The sequence below is a fragment of the Helianthus annuus genome, chromosome 13 (assembly GCF_002127325.2).
Source record: "Helianthus annuus cultivar XRQ/B chromosome 13, HanXRQr2.0-SUNRISE, whole genome shotgun sequence".
Taxonomy (NCBI): Eukaryota; Viridiplantae; Streptophyta; class Magnoliopsida; order Asterales; family Asteraceae; genus Helianthus; species Helianthus annuus.
The window spans coordinates 93,744,013-93,760,723 of record NC_035445.2 but is presented as its reverse complement, the minus strand read 5'-3'; the positions used below and the strand labels follow the sequence as shown (position 1 = coordinate 93,760,723).

The 16,711-nt window shown below is 33.7% G+C and overlaps 1 protein-coding gene and 1 long non-coding RNA gene across 3 annotated transcripts; one reads left to right on the top strand and one right to left on the bottom strand.

The window, feature by feature from the left end:
* The first annotated feature begins 280 nt into the window (after positions 1-280).
* LOC110898728 lies at positions 281-5,423 on the top strand. 2 transcript variants are annotated; one of them, XR_002569583.2, is made up of 5 exons: positions 281-1,130; positions 2,915-3,082; positions 3,862-3,975; positions 4,059-4,139; positions 4,917-5,423. It is a non-coding gene; the product is annotated as an uncharacterized LOC110898728 (long non-coding RNA). The 2 variants fall into 2 exon arrangements; XR_004877534.1 differs by having other exon boundaries at positions 2,915-3,198.
* Positions 5,424-8,442: 3,019 nt separating this feature from the next.
* Positions 8,443-10,067, bottom strand: LOC110901340. The gene is made up of 6 exons (XM_022148173.2): positions 9,704-10,067; positions 9,507-9,589; positions 9,264-9,415; positions 9,022-9,178; positions 8,841-8,936; positions 8,443-8,697 (listed from the first exon to the last, which is right to left on the bottom strand). The coding sequence occupies exons 1-6, from the start codon at positions 10,065-10,067 to the stop codon at positions 8,587-8,589; spliced, it is 963 nt and encodes a 320-aa protein (XP_022003865.1). The 3' UTR covers positions 8,443-8,586.
* Positions 10,068-16,711: the final 6,644 nt, after the last annotated feature.

Genomic DNA, 16,711 nt, shown 5'->3' with positions numbered 1-16,711 from the left:
TGTTCCTAATGTACGTAATTTCTAACCATTTAATTAAAAGCCATCCTATCCATTTTAAAGTTAATAACTAGCAATAATACTTGCGCGTGTTGCGGCGCAATAACATCGCAAACATCGAATGAATTAGTCCAAACGTCATGTGATGCGTTAACCGTACGAAAACGTGCGTTTTGACGTATCAGATTGAACCCGAAGTAATTTATATAAGCATTGCGATTGGATCAAAACGTAAAGTAAATCAAATTTATATATGACCCGACTCATACATTGAAAGCACTACTAGAAAATTGGGCTAATGCAACTTTTTAGAAGCAACCCTTCTCAAATGAGTTGCATTTACCTCTAATGCAACTTCATTGAATACAAAAGTTGCATTAGGAGATCTAATGCAACCTTTTTATTAAAAAGTTGCAATTTTTAGTAAAATTTGCAACTTTTATTAGAAAGGTTGCATTGAGAATAAATGGTCTTACTTAGAAAGGTTACAATTTTTAGTAAAATTTATAACTTTTATTAGAAAGGTTGCATTGAGAATAAATGGTCCTACATTTTCTATATTTATTTAGATGGTATACAAGTCTTAATATGTAAGGCCAGTTCCAAAATCACATTTCCATTTACTCAAATATAATTCAAATAAATTATTTCAATCAGATATTTTTTTTTATATAAGTTTTGTCACAAAAAATGTACACATTGGTAACTTTATACTATTGTTTACCTATTTGACACGGTGTCAATCATGATAGATTTGGGTTTTAATTGTATTATTTATTGTTTCTTTTAATATTCCCCCATGAATCCACGATTCAACCCATTTTCTCCACTAAATGTGAATTGATTCCCAAAAACACACATACCCCGCCTAATTTCTCCCGCGTCCTCACAATTCCAATTCCAAACCCAAAACCTAGTCAAACGCTCAAACCCGTCTCTCTCCCTCTCTGTTTTAAGTGAAACAACTTGTACCAACTATTGCGAATCAGCCTAACACCACCAGATCACACAACCATATACAACCATTCGGCTCGTTGACCAACTGATAAACTACTATAGCTTATGCCATGTCTGACTCATCGACTTGTGTATCACTGCTGACTTCCGATCTACTCTTTGAGATTATGATTCAGGTACCATTGAATGGTCCTTCACAAATTGCTTAAAATATTTTTAAGAATGCAATATTTTGCATCGCTAGCTTAGCTTTTTTACCAAGAATGCTTGAATTCATTATGAATTTTGATTAGTGCTTTAATTTTGGGGGTTTAATTGAAATTTTCTGCTGTAACGGCTTTGTTTTTGTGTGAGTTGCTTTATTTTTTTATGTTTGGATAGTGCTACATTATATGTTATCTTTGCTTGCAACATGTTTGATGAAATGCCACATAAAGAGCAAGTTGTCTAGACCCTGAGTAGTTAATGTTGAACCATAGTTCTATAGCGTTAGATCGTTTGTACTCTCTTTTGCTACCTTATTTCTTCACCCTAATTTTAGCAGTTACTATTAAATGTATTTATATATGATACCAAGCTTCACTTCCAGACTTGGGGTTTATTTTGAAAAATGAATCGTTATTTAATGAATTTATGTTTTATATGCCACACATATGTTAAGGTTGAATTGGTTTCCTTTTTAATTTACCGGCATAGTTGTTAAAAGACATTGACTCTTGCGCCTAGGCCCAAATTCCTAGCAAGGCGAGGCAATTGCGCCTTAAGTCAAGGCAGTTGCGCTTTAATTCTCCAAGTGATGGTTCATGCGCAGGTTTCGGCAAGATTCCTAGATTCTTGAGAGTTTTCAGCCAAATTCTCTAAATTTTTGCAAGATTCTAGCTAGATTTCTACTTTTATCTAATGAAACTACTTTTCTACACTAATAAACTAGCATATTATAACTTTTGGTACTAAATAGACGATATTAAACGTTATATAATAGCTTATTTTATTTGAAGAATAGTATAATTTTCTATTATATAAAAATATTTTAAGTTTTTTTTGTTGTTCGCTTTTTTTTTCTTGGGCCCGCGCTTTTTTGCGCCTTGCACCTAGGCCCCAGGCGAACTATGCGCCTTGAGTGCGCTTAATGCCTTTAATAACTATGTTTACCGGATGTTGGTTATGTACCAATATAGTTCTTAGGCTATTGAAATGACATTCTTGAAGTACTAGGATCTTTCTCTGTTTTTTTAAATCTTTATAGGCACTTTGAAGTTGGTGTTTTTATGCCCTTTTGTTAATTATAGAAAAAAATAATTAAGGTTAGTCCACTTTGAAGTCTTCAACTGATGTGGGCCAAAGTGTGGAGGAGCGGGCTATTTTATATTTGGAGGCCCAAGATCGTGTAACAAAAGGGGCTTCACTAAAATGGCTCTAACTTGGGCTACGAGGGTCCGTTTTGGGCGTGCAAACAGGCGAAACGCACGTGAGAACGAGCTCCATCTTGCTGCAAACGCCTATGGCGGTTTGGGTCGTCGTTTGGGCCAAAAAACGCTTATTTCCATTACTTATTTGCATTTTTATGTTTTTTGAACTATTTTGGGCTTTTTGTTTTAGGCCGTGTGTTTGGCCCGTTATCTTTTTTAGGCCCATTTCGAATTTCGGTTTCTATTTATATGTCCCTCTAGTAATATGAATTATCAGAATTGAATTTTGAAACTATCGAATTTTCACTTCAAATTCCGTGGCCTTTGGGTTGCAATTTGGGGGTTGGGGAAGAATTACACGGATATTCGTAGAATCAACGTGTTGATCTTCATTTTTCCGTATCACGCGCTACATCATCAACCCAGTCCAAAAATGTTATTATGTCTATTTCTGCAGGTCCTTGTTAATTTTAAATATGCTTGTTTTTGCATGTTCTTGTTGTCCATGTGCATGCTATGTTTATACTCGTTCTTATCAACCTTTCTAACAGGCGCGTCTACTTTAATCTAAGGGGATTGCATGCTTTTAGGACAAGGTATTATATCTTTATGACAGAGTAAGTTTTGTATAGCCTTCTTTTTTCGCTTGGTAGTAAGGCACATCTGGTGAATCATTTGCTAGGGTGAGTTTAATATGTAGATCATCTCCTCATTGCAAGGTATAGTCGTTCTTTCTAACAACCAACATTATGTTTTCTAGCAGGTATACTTGTTCTATCCTACAATGAGTTGGAAAGAAAGCAACAAATTTGTTGTTTGTGAAGTGTTCTCTTATGTAAGCAAACTTGTCATGTGGAAATGTTAATTTAGATTGGGTATTCAGTGAACACTTAAAAATATGTTGGGTGTTGACCGGCTACAATTGTAATAATCTAATATTATAATGCTTAATTTAGGAAGGTCTTGTTGCGATGTTCGAGAATTTGCTCGTTTAACTTTAATATAGCTCTTACTTGGGGTATGTTTGGCACACAACTTTTAGGATGTTTTAAGAGCCTTAACTTTTTGTTTTTGAAAAAAAAGCACTCTTTGAAAAAAAGCCTAGTTTGGAACACAAAGCTTTAGCTTTGACTTTGGAAAAATAAGTTAGCTTGAGTAGCATTCAAAACAAGCTGGAGCTTGTAATTTTGCAAAGTTATTCTTTTATTCTTACTTAATGGTGTCTGCCAAGATAGATCCTATATATGGTACATTATACATTTTTAAATGCCAAGATACTGTCTAGTGGAGCCTGCAAAAGTGTCCTATATATGGTACATTATACATTTTTAAATGCCAAGATAGATCCTATTTTATTTGTTAGTCATCATGTTGTTTTAACAAGTTTTCTCTATATTCTTCAATGTTTATAAACCTACTCACTTTATGGGGTAATGTTTTGGATTCAATTTTTTTGTAATAAATATGATTTCTTGATGGTATAGTTTTATTTATGCAGAAACCAAGGGCATGCAATTCGCAGAGTGAAAGTTAGGCTTCAATTAGCAGTTGCAACAAAGGATGTTATCTACAACCTCACTTTTGTCTCCTAAAATCTTTCCGTTACATGTTTGTTAGTACTATTTTATTCACTTTAAGTTTTTCCGAACATCTGCAAAATGGTCGTTATTAATTTTAATATGAAATTATTTGCAGTTGCTTTGCTATCCATTGTATGTCGAAGCTTAGAACATATTGCAAATTAACTAGGCATTTTGGTCATTCCTCCTTACACAGGTAAATATTTCTCTCCTTTTCTTCATTGTAAGATAATGTGACCAGTGCAAATGAGATTATAATCATGATCCATTTTATTCTATTATTATAGCGATTCCTAAAACAAGAACTACTTAGAAGAGTTCTATGTGGGGGTGGAATTAAACAAAAAATGCTAACCATAGTCTTTACAATATGAGATTGGAGTTGGGTTCCTTTTGATTATCTTGCTGTCTTTACAATATGAGATTAGAGTTGGCTTCTTTTTGATTACCTTTTTCCTATCTTTAGTAACAATGTTCTTATTTAGTTCTTTTTTAAAGTAAGTTTTTTTTTTTATTCCTGAACTAATTATTTGTACATGCAGGTGGTAGTGTAACATACTACAAACTTTATTGTATTTGTAGGTTAGCATCCTCTTCTGATTAGTTGGGTTAGCCATTTAAAAAATAGTAGAAACTATAAAGTACATGTAGTGTTAAATGATGTTTAATTATTACAAATATACCACTTTTTGAATAAGCTTACTATAAATTGTTTTGTGGCATCTATTGAAACTAGAAAACGATCATAATCACTTCTGTGGAATGCGAACAAGAGAAAGAGGTGGTAATTTTCTAAAAAAATTGTTTAATATTAGTATTTGCAATGGTTCAAATCAACTGGACTATCAAGACATTTAATTAACAATTGTGGTATAATAGCAAAATGCACGTATAAGCAAGCTTGCAGATTGTATCACATTAACAACCTTTACTGACTGATGTTTCTTAAAATATTTTCTTTCATTTTTTGAAGGAACAAATGATCAACTACAAACCTCTAGAAGATGTAAGTGCTTTGGTTAATCCTTTTATGAGTGTAATGAACAAGGAGCATGGCGACTACCTTCTACTTTATGGCAAAGGTATTATTAAAAAAAGGATGGTGGTGAGGAAACATACATGATTCTGGGTGTGCTTATGGAATTATTCAAAGCGAGCCTTGAAGTTAAAAAAACATAGGTTCTTGAATTGCGAAAAGAAATTGAGGAGAACCATTAAAGGAAAAAAAAAATGAGCTAGAAGCAATGCAAAAGAGATTTTAACATACAACGAACAACTTAGAAGCTACGATGTGAAGTATTATTTGGAAAAGCTACCTATTCGAGAACTTCCGGATCTTTGAGATGAGTAGAAACTTTATGTTACTTTTATCATTGTAAATGACAACTTCATTTTGGTTACATTGTTATTTTGAGTTTGGACATGTGTTAAATTGCGATATAATAGATATGTTATTAGTTTGTTGGTAAAATTGAGATAATATTGCGTATTAATAGAATTTTCGTACTTTCAAATAATGATGCTTTGGAGTTGCATTTGATTATGAAAAAGGTTGCATTTGTTGTAACTAGGATTTGAAAAAAGAATTGCATTTGACGTAAAAAAAAAGTTGCATTTGATTGTTAGAAAAGTTGCATATTACTATTAGAAATGTTGCATTTGAAAGTAAAAAAAGGTTGCATTAACATATAAAAAAGTTGCATCATAAAAAGGTTGCATTTGATAAAGAAAGGCAACTTTTACAAAAAAGGTTGCATTATCTAACAAAAAAATTGCATTAAGTCTAATGCAACTTCACCTGATGCAGCTTTTGGTAAAAGGTTGCATTAGGCCTAATGCGACCTTTTTTAAGGCCTAATGCAACTTTTTACCGGGGTTGCATTAGCCCTATTTTCTTGTAGTGAAGGAAACTACAATTTGACTCCACACGGTTCGAAACAAAATTTACGAAACATACATAAAATACGCATGAATACATATTATATTTGTCTGGACTCATCTCCCAAATCGGAACGTAGACCAACTCAAATTTATACTACATAAAAATATGCACGTAAAAATGGTTTTTTTGAATGAAAAAGTATTATATTTGACCTGACTCGTTTTCCAGAAAAAGTTTACGTCTACGTCGAAAAAGTTTACAAAGTTTAGAACGAAACGTAAAACGAACAATTTGTGAAAGATGAAACTTATGAGGGGCCAAAGATGAAAATAAAAAAAAGTTAGGATTAAATTGAAAAAGAAGAAAAGCAATGGGTTAGAAATGAAAAAGCAATTCGTTTTTTTTTTTTTTTTGAAAATCTTCTCATGCATAGGGTACAACTCCATAAAACAACATTTTATTGCTAATTTATAGTTTGTAATAATTTAATGATCAACCAAATTACTAATCTAGTATTTTGATCAATACATTAAAAAAAATCTGATTGAAATGCAAATTAAATTAAATTAAAGTATATAATAAAAAAGAACTTGAATAAAGAAATAATAAAGTGCAAGAACATATAGTAATAATGAGATCATAAAGTACTATATCTTTGGATAGCAAATCGCCAATTTTAATTATTATTGAGACACTTGGAATTTTGCTATTAGGTTTATGGGATAAAGAATATGCTCATACCACATGGTGTATGTTCATGTTTTGTCTTAACTGAATAATCTATTTTTTAAAATAAGTCCGCCATCTTTGAATTTCTCCACAAATAGTCAAATACCAAGTTTTAATAGTTATACAAGAGTAATCTCTCGAGTCTCCACAAATACCAAGTTTTGATAGGTATACAAGCATAATCTCTCCAGTCTCAAGCACATCAATATTGTAATTTAATGAAACTAATTATTCTAGATTAATTCGTTTTGTTAACTTTGGTGTTTTATTTTCTTAAGTGTCATGTTTATTGTTTGTATATATTCTTCTATTATGACATTACGTAAGTAAAAATGTCTATAATTAAAAGTTAGCTTTAACTATAATAGATTGAATAAAAAAAAGAAATAAATTGGTCACAAGGTGTATTGCAACGTTAATATAGATCATGCAGACTTTAAACTAAATTGTGTCGCAACTGGGACACGGTGAGAGTTCGATCAGTATTGCACATCATCACGAAGGATAAAGAAAAAAAGGTGTAACATTAAACAAAATAATATCTACATGTTCGTTATATACTGTGGATCGGATCTGGACATCAAAACTCAACTACGCAAAAAGTACGTCCTGATTTAAACAAATCATGATCCTACACCAGTATCAACTGCGTGAAAAAATTCCCATAGAAATGCCAACAGAATTAAGCATGTTATTAATTATGTGTCGTAATACATCAAATTATTCTTGAAACCATGGCATGCTTTCGATCTTTCATGTCTTCTCTTATTTGAAGTGTCTTGCTTGCCCTTTTAATATGCTACTATTTATCTCCCATTAGTTTAGTTCAATAGTAGTGAATTCTATAACAGACGATTCTTGCAACGCATATGCGACCTTCATTCACCAGATCATTCACTAGATGTAAAAAAAAAAAAAAAAAATTCCTGGAAAGGGAATCCACTTCTGCTTGACCTTCTCATGAGAATCCTTCAAACTCTTTTTTTCAAGTCAAGAATGTGTAAGCCGAATCCATTGAAACTGCTGTAGATGATGTCATCATAGAAGAAGTAGCAGAAGTTCTTTTTTCTGCATCTACTAATCATTTGGAATCGAACTATGCTTCTAGTACCCGAAGGTGAAATAAGCAAGGTTAAAATGAGTCTCGTGCGCTAAGCTGGAGAGGTCTTTGGTCACTGTGCCTACAAAGTAAGGGACTTTCTTTTTATTTTATTTCTTTTTTTTTTTTTGGGGGGGGGGATAGTTTAACAAAAATTTATATAAAAATAAGATACGTAAAGTAGGGGTGTGCATGGGTCGGTTTTAACCAAAAACCATAATCGTAACCACGATGTCGGTTATTGGATAACCATAACTGATCGGTTATTGTGGTTATGGTTATTCGATTTTGATGGTTATAGCGGGTCGGTTATGGGTGGTTAACCGTGTACTTAGCTTAGCTGAAAATAGCTTAATTTTTTTAACATGGAATAAATTGTCACTACTACAAAAATGATTTGTTTAGGCGGTGAAAATGAAGATTATGAGCGGTTTTGTGACCGCCTAAACAAATGTCGCAGGAAAAAATGTTTGATTAATTTCAGCGGTTAAAAACCCGCTCAAAATAATACAAATTCCGCCCAAAAAAACAGGCCAATAATTTGTGATTTTGTGTTTTTGAGCGGTGGTTTAACCGCCCAAAAAAATAATTATGTTATCAATTAAAATAATTAAAATAATAGGAGAGCTCAAAATAATGCTAATGTTAGCTCAAAATAATGGCTATATGTTAGCTCAAAATAATGGTAAGGAGAGCTCAAAATAATGGCTGCTCTATACTATATACGAGAAAATATTGGCTCAAAATAGTAGATAATAGATATACCCCCAGAACTAAAACAATCAAAACTCAGCAAACATCATAGATTACATAATAACTTCCAAAGTTTACAAAAGTTGTTCTAAACATAATAACTTCCAAAGTTGTTCAAATAACTACACTAACCTAACCCATCTTCCAAAGCAGTTCAAATAACTATACTAACCTAACCCATCATGGTGCATTCAACCAACCTACACTCTTACTCTTAAAAAACCGCGTCATGATGTTTTCAACCAACATGTCGATTTTCTCTTGTGTTACGCTTGTTGTCTCGGTCCAAATCTAAAAAGAAATCAAATAACATATATTAGTTAACCCGAAACACCAAAAATAAACATAAAACCTGAATAATACAACGTTAAACTCGGATCGATAACCCCAACATACTAAAGTCAAGATAGGTAAATTCTAAAAGAAATACTTACATTGTTTGGAAAACGAAATCGCTTCTTTAAAACAAACTGGACCATAAACCAAATCACCATGAACCCACACTCCCAAGACCCGTCTTGTTGCTTACACTGCATTAAATTTAAAAGAAAAAATCAATTACTAAAATAATCACTTAATTGTATAACATAAGAGTTAATAATACTGATAACATACTTGAACCATGGTCCATGTAAGTCCACTTCCAAAAGAAGATTCTATTGCTCTCGAAAGAGGATAATCATCTTTATCCTTGTTGGCCTTAACCGAAATCGTATCCAAAATCCAAACACTTCGTTCCTTGGGAGAAACGATAAACAAAACCCAATGGGCCCTAGAAAAAAGAAAGGTATAAAGTAGTGTAATAAAATAAAGAAAATTAACTTGAATACACTAAAAAACAATAACATATATATTACCTATAAAAAAAGGGTGCAAGAAAATATTTTGTGCCCTTTTTAAGTTTGTAGACACCTAACAAGTGTTCTTTTACACTTGCAAAATTTTCCTCGCACTCTTTTCCAGTTATTTTGTGGATATTGAAGTAGGCAACTTTAGGGGTCTTCTGGAGCTAATTTATAAAATACTGCATTATGCAAATATCTGATATCAAACAAGAAACCCATGTATCTTTCAAAAGGGTACATGTAACGCAAAAATACCGGACCACAAGCATTGATTTCTTCAACAATATGAATCACCAGGTGAACCATCACATCAAAAAAGGATGGCATGAAATACTTCTCTAGTTCACAAAGTGTGATTATGATTTCTTATGCATCCAATTCCTAGGGATCAATAACTTTCGAGTGAATCATGTTAAAAACCAAACAAAGTTTTGTGATTGTGTGTCGTGTACTCTCTGGTAGTAATCCACGGACAGCAATAGGAATCATATGTGTCATCAAAACATGACAATCATGAGACTTCATACCAAGCAGTTTACAATCTTTCATCGACACCAACCTTTTAATGTTTGCGAAATAACAAGATGGAACTTTAATATCATGCAAACATTTACAAAACTTTTTTTTCTCTTCCTTTGACATTGTGTAACATGCAGGTGGCAGATAAATACGATTACCTTTTTCAACAGGGGCAAGCTCTTTACGTATTCCCATTTCTTCCTTGTCTTTACGGGCATTGACACCATCTTTAGTTTTTCCCGGAATGTCTAACAATAATCCTAGCAAGCTATCACATACATTTTTCTCGATATGCATAACATCTAGGCAATGTCGAACTTGTAAATTGTCACACCCCGATTTCCACGTGTATCACCGGTGGGCCCGGTGGGGGATTACCGTGACGTAGTTGGCAACAATATAGTCAAACCACACAATTATATGAATGCACAGCGGAAGCATAAAGATAAATATAATTCAACCTTTGATTGTAATATCGAATGTATCACAAATAGTCGAATGGTATCCACAGGGGGATCAAAATAATAAAAAGTATTGTTCAACAGACAAGGCGTCAAAAGCTTCGAGACTCTTTAGGATGCTAAGGAGCTATAGCCAGCCGATTACGTGTAGTACCTGCACTTAATCTTTTTGGGAAAATACGTCAGTTTACACTGGTAAATACATTCAACCGAAACTTTTGAAAAATGTTTTTTAAAATTGATTTGAATGCACAAGGCACAAATTCTTTTATAACTTGGGATAATTTATAATTAAATCTTGTAAAGAATTACATGTTTGCTATGCGTTCGGTCGCCCGGGTCATGCCGGGTTAAAGTTTAATAGACACACCACATTGCGTAAAACCGAGGTGGGTAAACCAACGGTTATGTCTTTTATTAATATAGACATAATGCCGGGTGTACGCCTACACCCGGATGTCGAGGTCGTGGCCATTTCGTAAATGATGCCAAGGATATCCGGGACATGGTCATTAAGCCCCCAAAGGCGTTAAGCCAACAAAACAAATTTTTAAACGGGTCACATTGATAATACCCAACTACAAATGAGTTGGGGTCAATTGCCCGATCAAGCGGTATTTTAGATACCGTAACCCAAGCCCGTAATACGGAAAATAAGTTAAAAGTATTTACATTTGCAAGTATAGTCCTTAATTGATTAAATCACAGATATCTTTTACTGGGCTCCTATTCTGGAACGAAGGTTTTAAAATAACCTATTAGAATCCTAACGGGTCTTTATATTAGCCGTAGCCTAGACCGGTCAGTTTCAAAGGATAGATACGGTTTAATCGCGTGAAAGGCGAAAACCGGGAATGGAATGTGATTCTGACCCAACAAGTTCGAAGACTTGTTTTATATGGGTTTAATATTCACACTCTGGATTTTGGGGTCAAAATAATATGGTTTGACCCGTATCGGCTAATTTATGTAAACTAGTTACATAAGCCGAACCGTGCGCGCAATAGGCGCAACGGGTAACCGTAAGAGTCCTACACTTGTTTCCCAAGTCAATATGCCTTAAAGAGGTTGTGGTATCAGTAGGATACCTTCCGTGATGCCCGTAATGAGTTTAAGTTCATTTTATGCCCCGAAGGGGTATTTCGGTCTTTTTAAAGATTATAAAAGAGGTTTCTGAGTTCTATAGGAAATCTGAGTTTCCCGATCAGTTTATAAAGTTCAAAATACTTTATTTATTATTTAAAATCAGTAGCAACTGGAATCGGGTCAAAAGACCTTGTAGAACTCAAGTTTTGGCCGAAAAGGGCATATTTAGTATTTACCGAACCGTAGCCATAACCGCAGGTTATGAGCAGGTTAAAATTTATTAAAAATCTTTAAAAATCCCAAAATATTATTTTACAACAGTGAGTAAAAGGTTTGGTGTCGAAATCTTGGTTTAGGTAGGCGTTATGCTAATCGCGCCGTTTATTACAAAAGTTTCTTTTAATTGCGCTAATTAGCATAACTCCTATTCTAGACCTCGGATTGGCGTGAAACTTTAGGGACATGCTTAGAATTTAGTAAGCAAGGTTATGGTCCCTTCACGTGTCCGAAATACTCGTTTTTATTTTCAAAAGGGCGTTACGGTCAACTTTTAAGCTATTAACGGAAATGCGTAAAAGACTCGGACAAACAACGAACCGGTCACAGAGGGTGATACCATCACGTGACCTGGTCCTAAGAGAGTCCTAAGGCATATCTACATTGCACTAAAACGGGTCAGAACTGAAGTCAAAGCAAAAGTCAAACTTTTGCGACATTCGGCTCCGAACCGGGTCAATATAGCAAATGGCCGAATCAAACGAGCTTAGACAAGTTAGTATACTTATTATCATGTTTTATGAGTATTCAAACAGGTTACATATCACCTACATTACAGATTATGCAAGAATCGCAAAAAGGGCTTTCTGTTGACTTTTTAAGTATACGTTTGACTCGACATTTGGCCTAGTTAGAGTGGTGATCAGGGGGAACCCTTTTAGGGGTTTATTACCCACATAAATACCAACACATAACTACTTTTGATTCGACAATTCACTGGACCATTCGTGATTTATCGCAAAGTCAATCGTTAGTTACGACGGATTGACTTTTAAGCTAAACTAAGCAAAAACAAGGCCATAGAAGGTTTGGCATACTTACAGAGACTTAGTGCATGACTTAGGATTATAGAAGAACACTTGGAAGCTTCAGGAATGATCAGAAGATGTGTTTTGAGGTGTGGTGAACTTATGCACAATGTAGGCCTATTTATAGTAAAGTTTGGTGCACAAGATCATCACAACACATCCTACATTGCTCATGGATGATCAACAAGTGTCCTGAGGTGCTAGGGGTCAGGTAGAGGGCGCCCATGCTTCATTGATTGCTCACAAGTTCGTCTACAAGCCAAATCATTGAAGCTGCCCATGTTTTCTGTTACTGTGTGTCCCACGCGGCCCGCGTTAAGAGTTCATGCATCTTGGTCGCGGGCCGCCTGAACCCATAAGTTAGAAACCGGATTAACAGGTGGCTCGCGGCCCGCTTTAACTAACCCTTAACCTTTACGCGGCCCGCGTCAGGTCTATTTTTCAAGATTTTTGAATCTTTTATAATCATTGCCTAAATCTTGGTAATTAATAACGAAATCTTCGGTAATTAATAACCTGACCTTTCGGGTTTGAAGGGGTAACTTTGCGATTTGGCCCTCGATTATTTACAACTAAGGGCCTCGTGTTATTTACCCACATTGTTAAGTCCCCGGTTAGTTTGTTAATTAATCGAAAAAGCTTTAACTTTCATTGTTGACGCTTTTAACCATTCTCGTACGAATTTGATCGTAACTTTCTCGTTTTAAAACGGAACTTCGCGGAATTTATATTGTACATTCTAGTGAGCGCATTTTACTGTTACAAAGCCTCGGGTACGTCAAAGGGTCACTCAGAGGTATAATTAAACATGTTGACACAGTTAACCCCTGCAGCTTGTAATCTCTCACTTTCTTCCGCGTTTCGCTTTCGTACGATCCATGATTTATTCGTTTGAAGGTACGAGCATCGTTTAGGGTTACTATACAGTATACTTACCCTTGTTTGACATTTATAACTCTCGAATTTACATACTTTTAAGGTTTGTCAACTTTAGTCCTTTATTTAATATTAAATGCCACGTGTAAACTCAAGACACGTGTCAATACATTATTGGACACAAAATTTCGAGGTGTTACATAAATGCCTCCAGTATGGCAAGTCCCAAAAGATTGACCTTTTTTTCCAATTAGTTACTTTCTCAACACGAGTAGTACAAGTTTCTTTACGAGTTCTTTTTCCCAAAACGGTACTTAGATTTTTAACTCGTGAAAATGCATCAAAGTTCTTCGGTTTCCGTCTGGTCTCGGTACTTCCATTAAAGTCCTTTGTGTTGTTTCGAAAACTGTGACTAGTTGGAAGGAATCTTCGGTGTCCCATGTATACTGTTTTTCTGCAATGATTCAACCATATTGAAGTTGTCTCATCTTCACAAACAGGACAAGCTTTCTTACCTTTCGTGCTATATCCAGATAAATTAGCATATGCCGGGAAATCACTTATGGTGCAAAAAATCATAGCACGCAAGTCAAAATATTCCTTCTTATAAGCATCATACATATTTACACCAGATTCCCATAGAGTTTTTAGGTCATCAATCAACGGGGACATATAAACATCGATGTTATTACCGGGTTGTTTCGGACCTTGAATCAACAACGACATCATTATATATTTTCCTTTCATGCATAACCATGGTGGAAGATTGTAGATGCAAAGAAGAACCGGCCACGTACTATGACCACTACTAGCGTTTCCAAAAGGATTGAATCCATCGGAGCTAAGCCCAGACCTTATATTCCTAACCTCATTACCAAATTCTGGATATTTTCTATTAATATTTCTACATTGTGGAGAATCCGCCACATGTCTTAATTTTCCATCCTTTATATGCTCATCTGAATGCCAGCGTAATAATTTTGCTTCTTTCTCGTTTGAAAATAATCGTTTTAGTCTCGGTATAATAGGAAGATACCACATTACTTTAGCCGGTGGTCCATTTTTCTTCACATCATTATCATATTCACCGGTTTTTCTTTTTCTCGCGTACCTTGATTCACCACAGTTGACACATTCATGACTATTCGCATACTCATTTCTATACAAGATGCAATCATTCGGACATGCATGGATTCTATCAACTTCCAATCCCATGGGATTCATCATTTTTTTTTTGCTTGGTAAAACGAAATTGGTAACACATTACTATTCGGAAGCATGTCATGCAAAACTACTAATAAATCTGTGAAACTTGTATCACTCCATCTGTTTTTTTCTTTCAAGTTAAACAACATCAAAACAGCTTCAAGTTTAGAAATCTCACAACCATTATATAATGGTTTTTGTGCATCTTCAAATAGATGTTGTAATTTTACTCTATCATCATCGTCAATATCATCATTCTCCAAATCATTAAACATGTCATCTAAATTGTTATCATTTAGACTGTCATTATTTAAACTATCATCATATAAATTTTCCTCATTTAAATTGTCACCGTATAAGAAATTATCAAGTTCCACATTCTCTAAATTAACCGATGTCGTGGCACCATCAATTCGTGATTCGCCATGCTTTGTCCAACAAGTGTAACTAGGCATAAAACCATTTGCAATCAAATGATACTCTACATCTCTAATATTTTCATATTTTTGAAAGGTTTTACAAATCCTACAAGGACACCAAATATCTTTAGAGCCAACATTCCTCCGATTAACTTCAGCAACCTTAAGAAAAGTAGAAACGCCTTTTGTATATATTTCAGAATTAGGCAGACTATGGTACATCCAATATTCTCTGTCTTCCATCTGAAAATTAAAATAATCTAATAAGTAATATGCAATTAAACATGTACATGTTATTAATATAGTACTCTAGGGTGGTGGATCCTAACCCACTTTTTAAATATTCTATCTCAAATGTATATATTTTAACATGTTAACTATTTAAGAAAAAAACGACAGCATTTCCCCTTAACTCCCCAAGTATGTGGATGAACCACAAACCCGAAGGAGTGGAGAAAATGCTGCCGAATTTTTCTTAATAGTTAACACGCTAAAATATATCACATCCTAATGAGATAGAATATTTAAAAAGCAGTCCCAAACGGGGACAATCTAAAATTTATCTCTATTAGATAAATTTTAGACGGGTGAGCTCTAAAAGGTTATTATCAATGCATGTATATATATATATATATATATATATGACACACATGCGCATGCATATTATATACATCTACATCGATGGCATATGTATAAATATCATATATATACATGTATACATACATATTATGCATAAAAAATAAAATACATTAACAACAAAGATAATATGAAACAAAAGTTCATACCTTTAACCTCTTGATTTGATATGATGAAGAATAAAAGCTAGAATAATACAATTATCTACAATCAAATAACAACAAATAATTAATTAATACATATTGATCAAACAATTAATATATGTATATAAAAGAATACATATGATATATACCTGTTACTAAAAGAATGAAGAATGAATTGAATTGAAGAAACAGGGGCTAGGCTAGGGTTTGCAGAGAGAAAAAAATAATTAAATTGATGAGAAAGAAAATCTAATAATTATTAATATCGTAGAGTTTTTTTTATTATGAAATATGATAAAACCCTTTATTTGAGCTAGGTTGTTATGCTAGCACAAAAAAAAAACATATTTTTTTGAGCTATCATTTAGGCGAGCTAAAAAAAATCATTTCTTTATTTCAGCTAGGTTGTTATGGTCGCACAAAAAAAAACATATTTTTTGAGCTATAGTTTAAACCAGCTCAAAAAAATCATTTTTTTGAGCCATATAGCTAAAAAAACGTGCGTGTAAGTTTATTCGCTTATTTTTGCGGTTTATCTCTCTAACCGCCTAAATTAATATTTTATGAGCTCAGAAAAATCATAATTTCTACTAGTGTGTTATTGCATATTTGTATATATTGGTATATTACATAGTATTAAAAAATACATATAATTTATAATATCAATACCAATTATTATCGAATATTCAAATAAAGTGATATGATACATTCCATAAATTCAAATAAACATTCAACCAAAACCGCAAAATGATATGAAAAACCCATAAGTACTAAAAATCTTCATTCAAAAACATCAAATATTAAAAATACGGTGAAAAGTCCTAAATCCTACAAAGATTTATTACATGTCGGTTCGGTTATGGTGGATATGAAAAAAATGATAACCATAACCGACCCGCTACTTTCGGTTTTCAAAAAAACCATTAACCGACCCACCGGTTTTTTATTTGGTTCGGTTTTTTCGGTTTAGTTTTGTCAGTTAATTCGGTTATGGTTCGGTTAATTCGGTTTTTTGCACACCCCTAACGT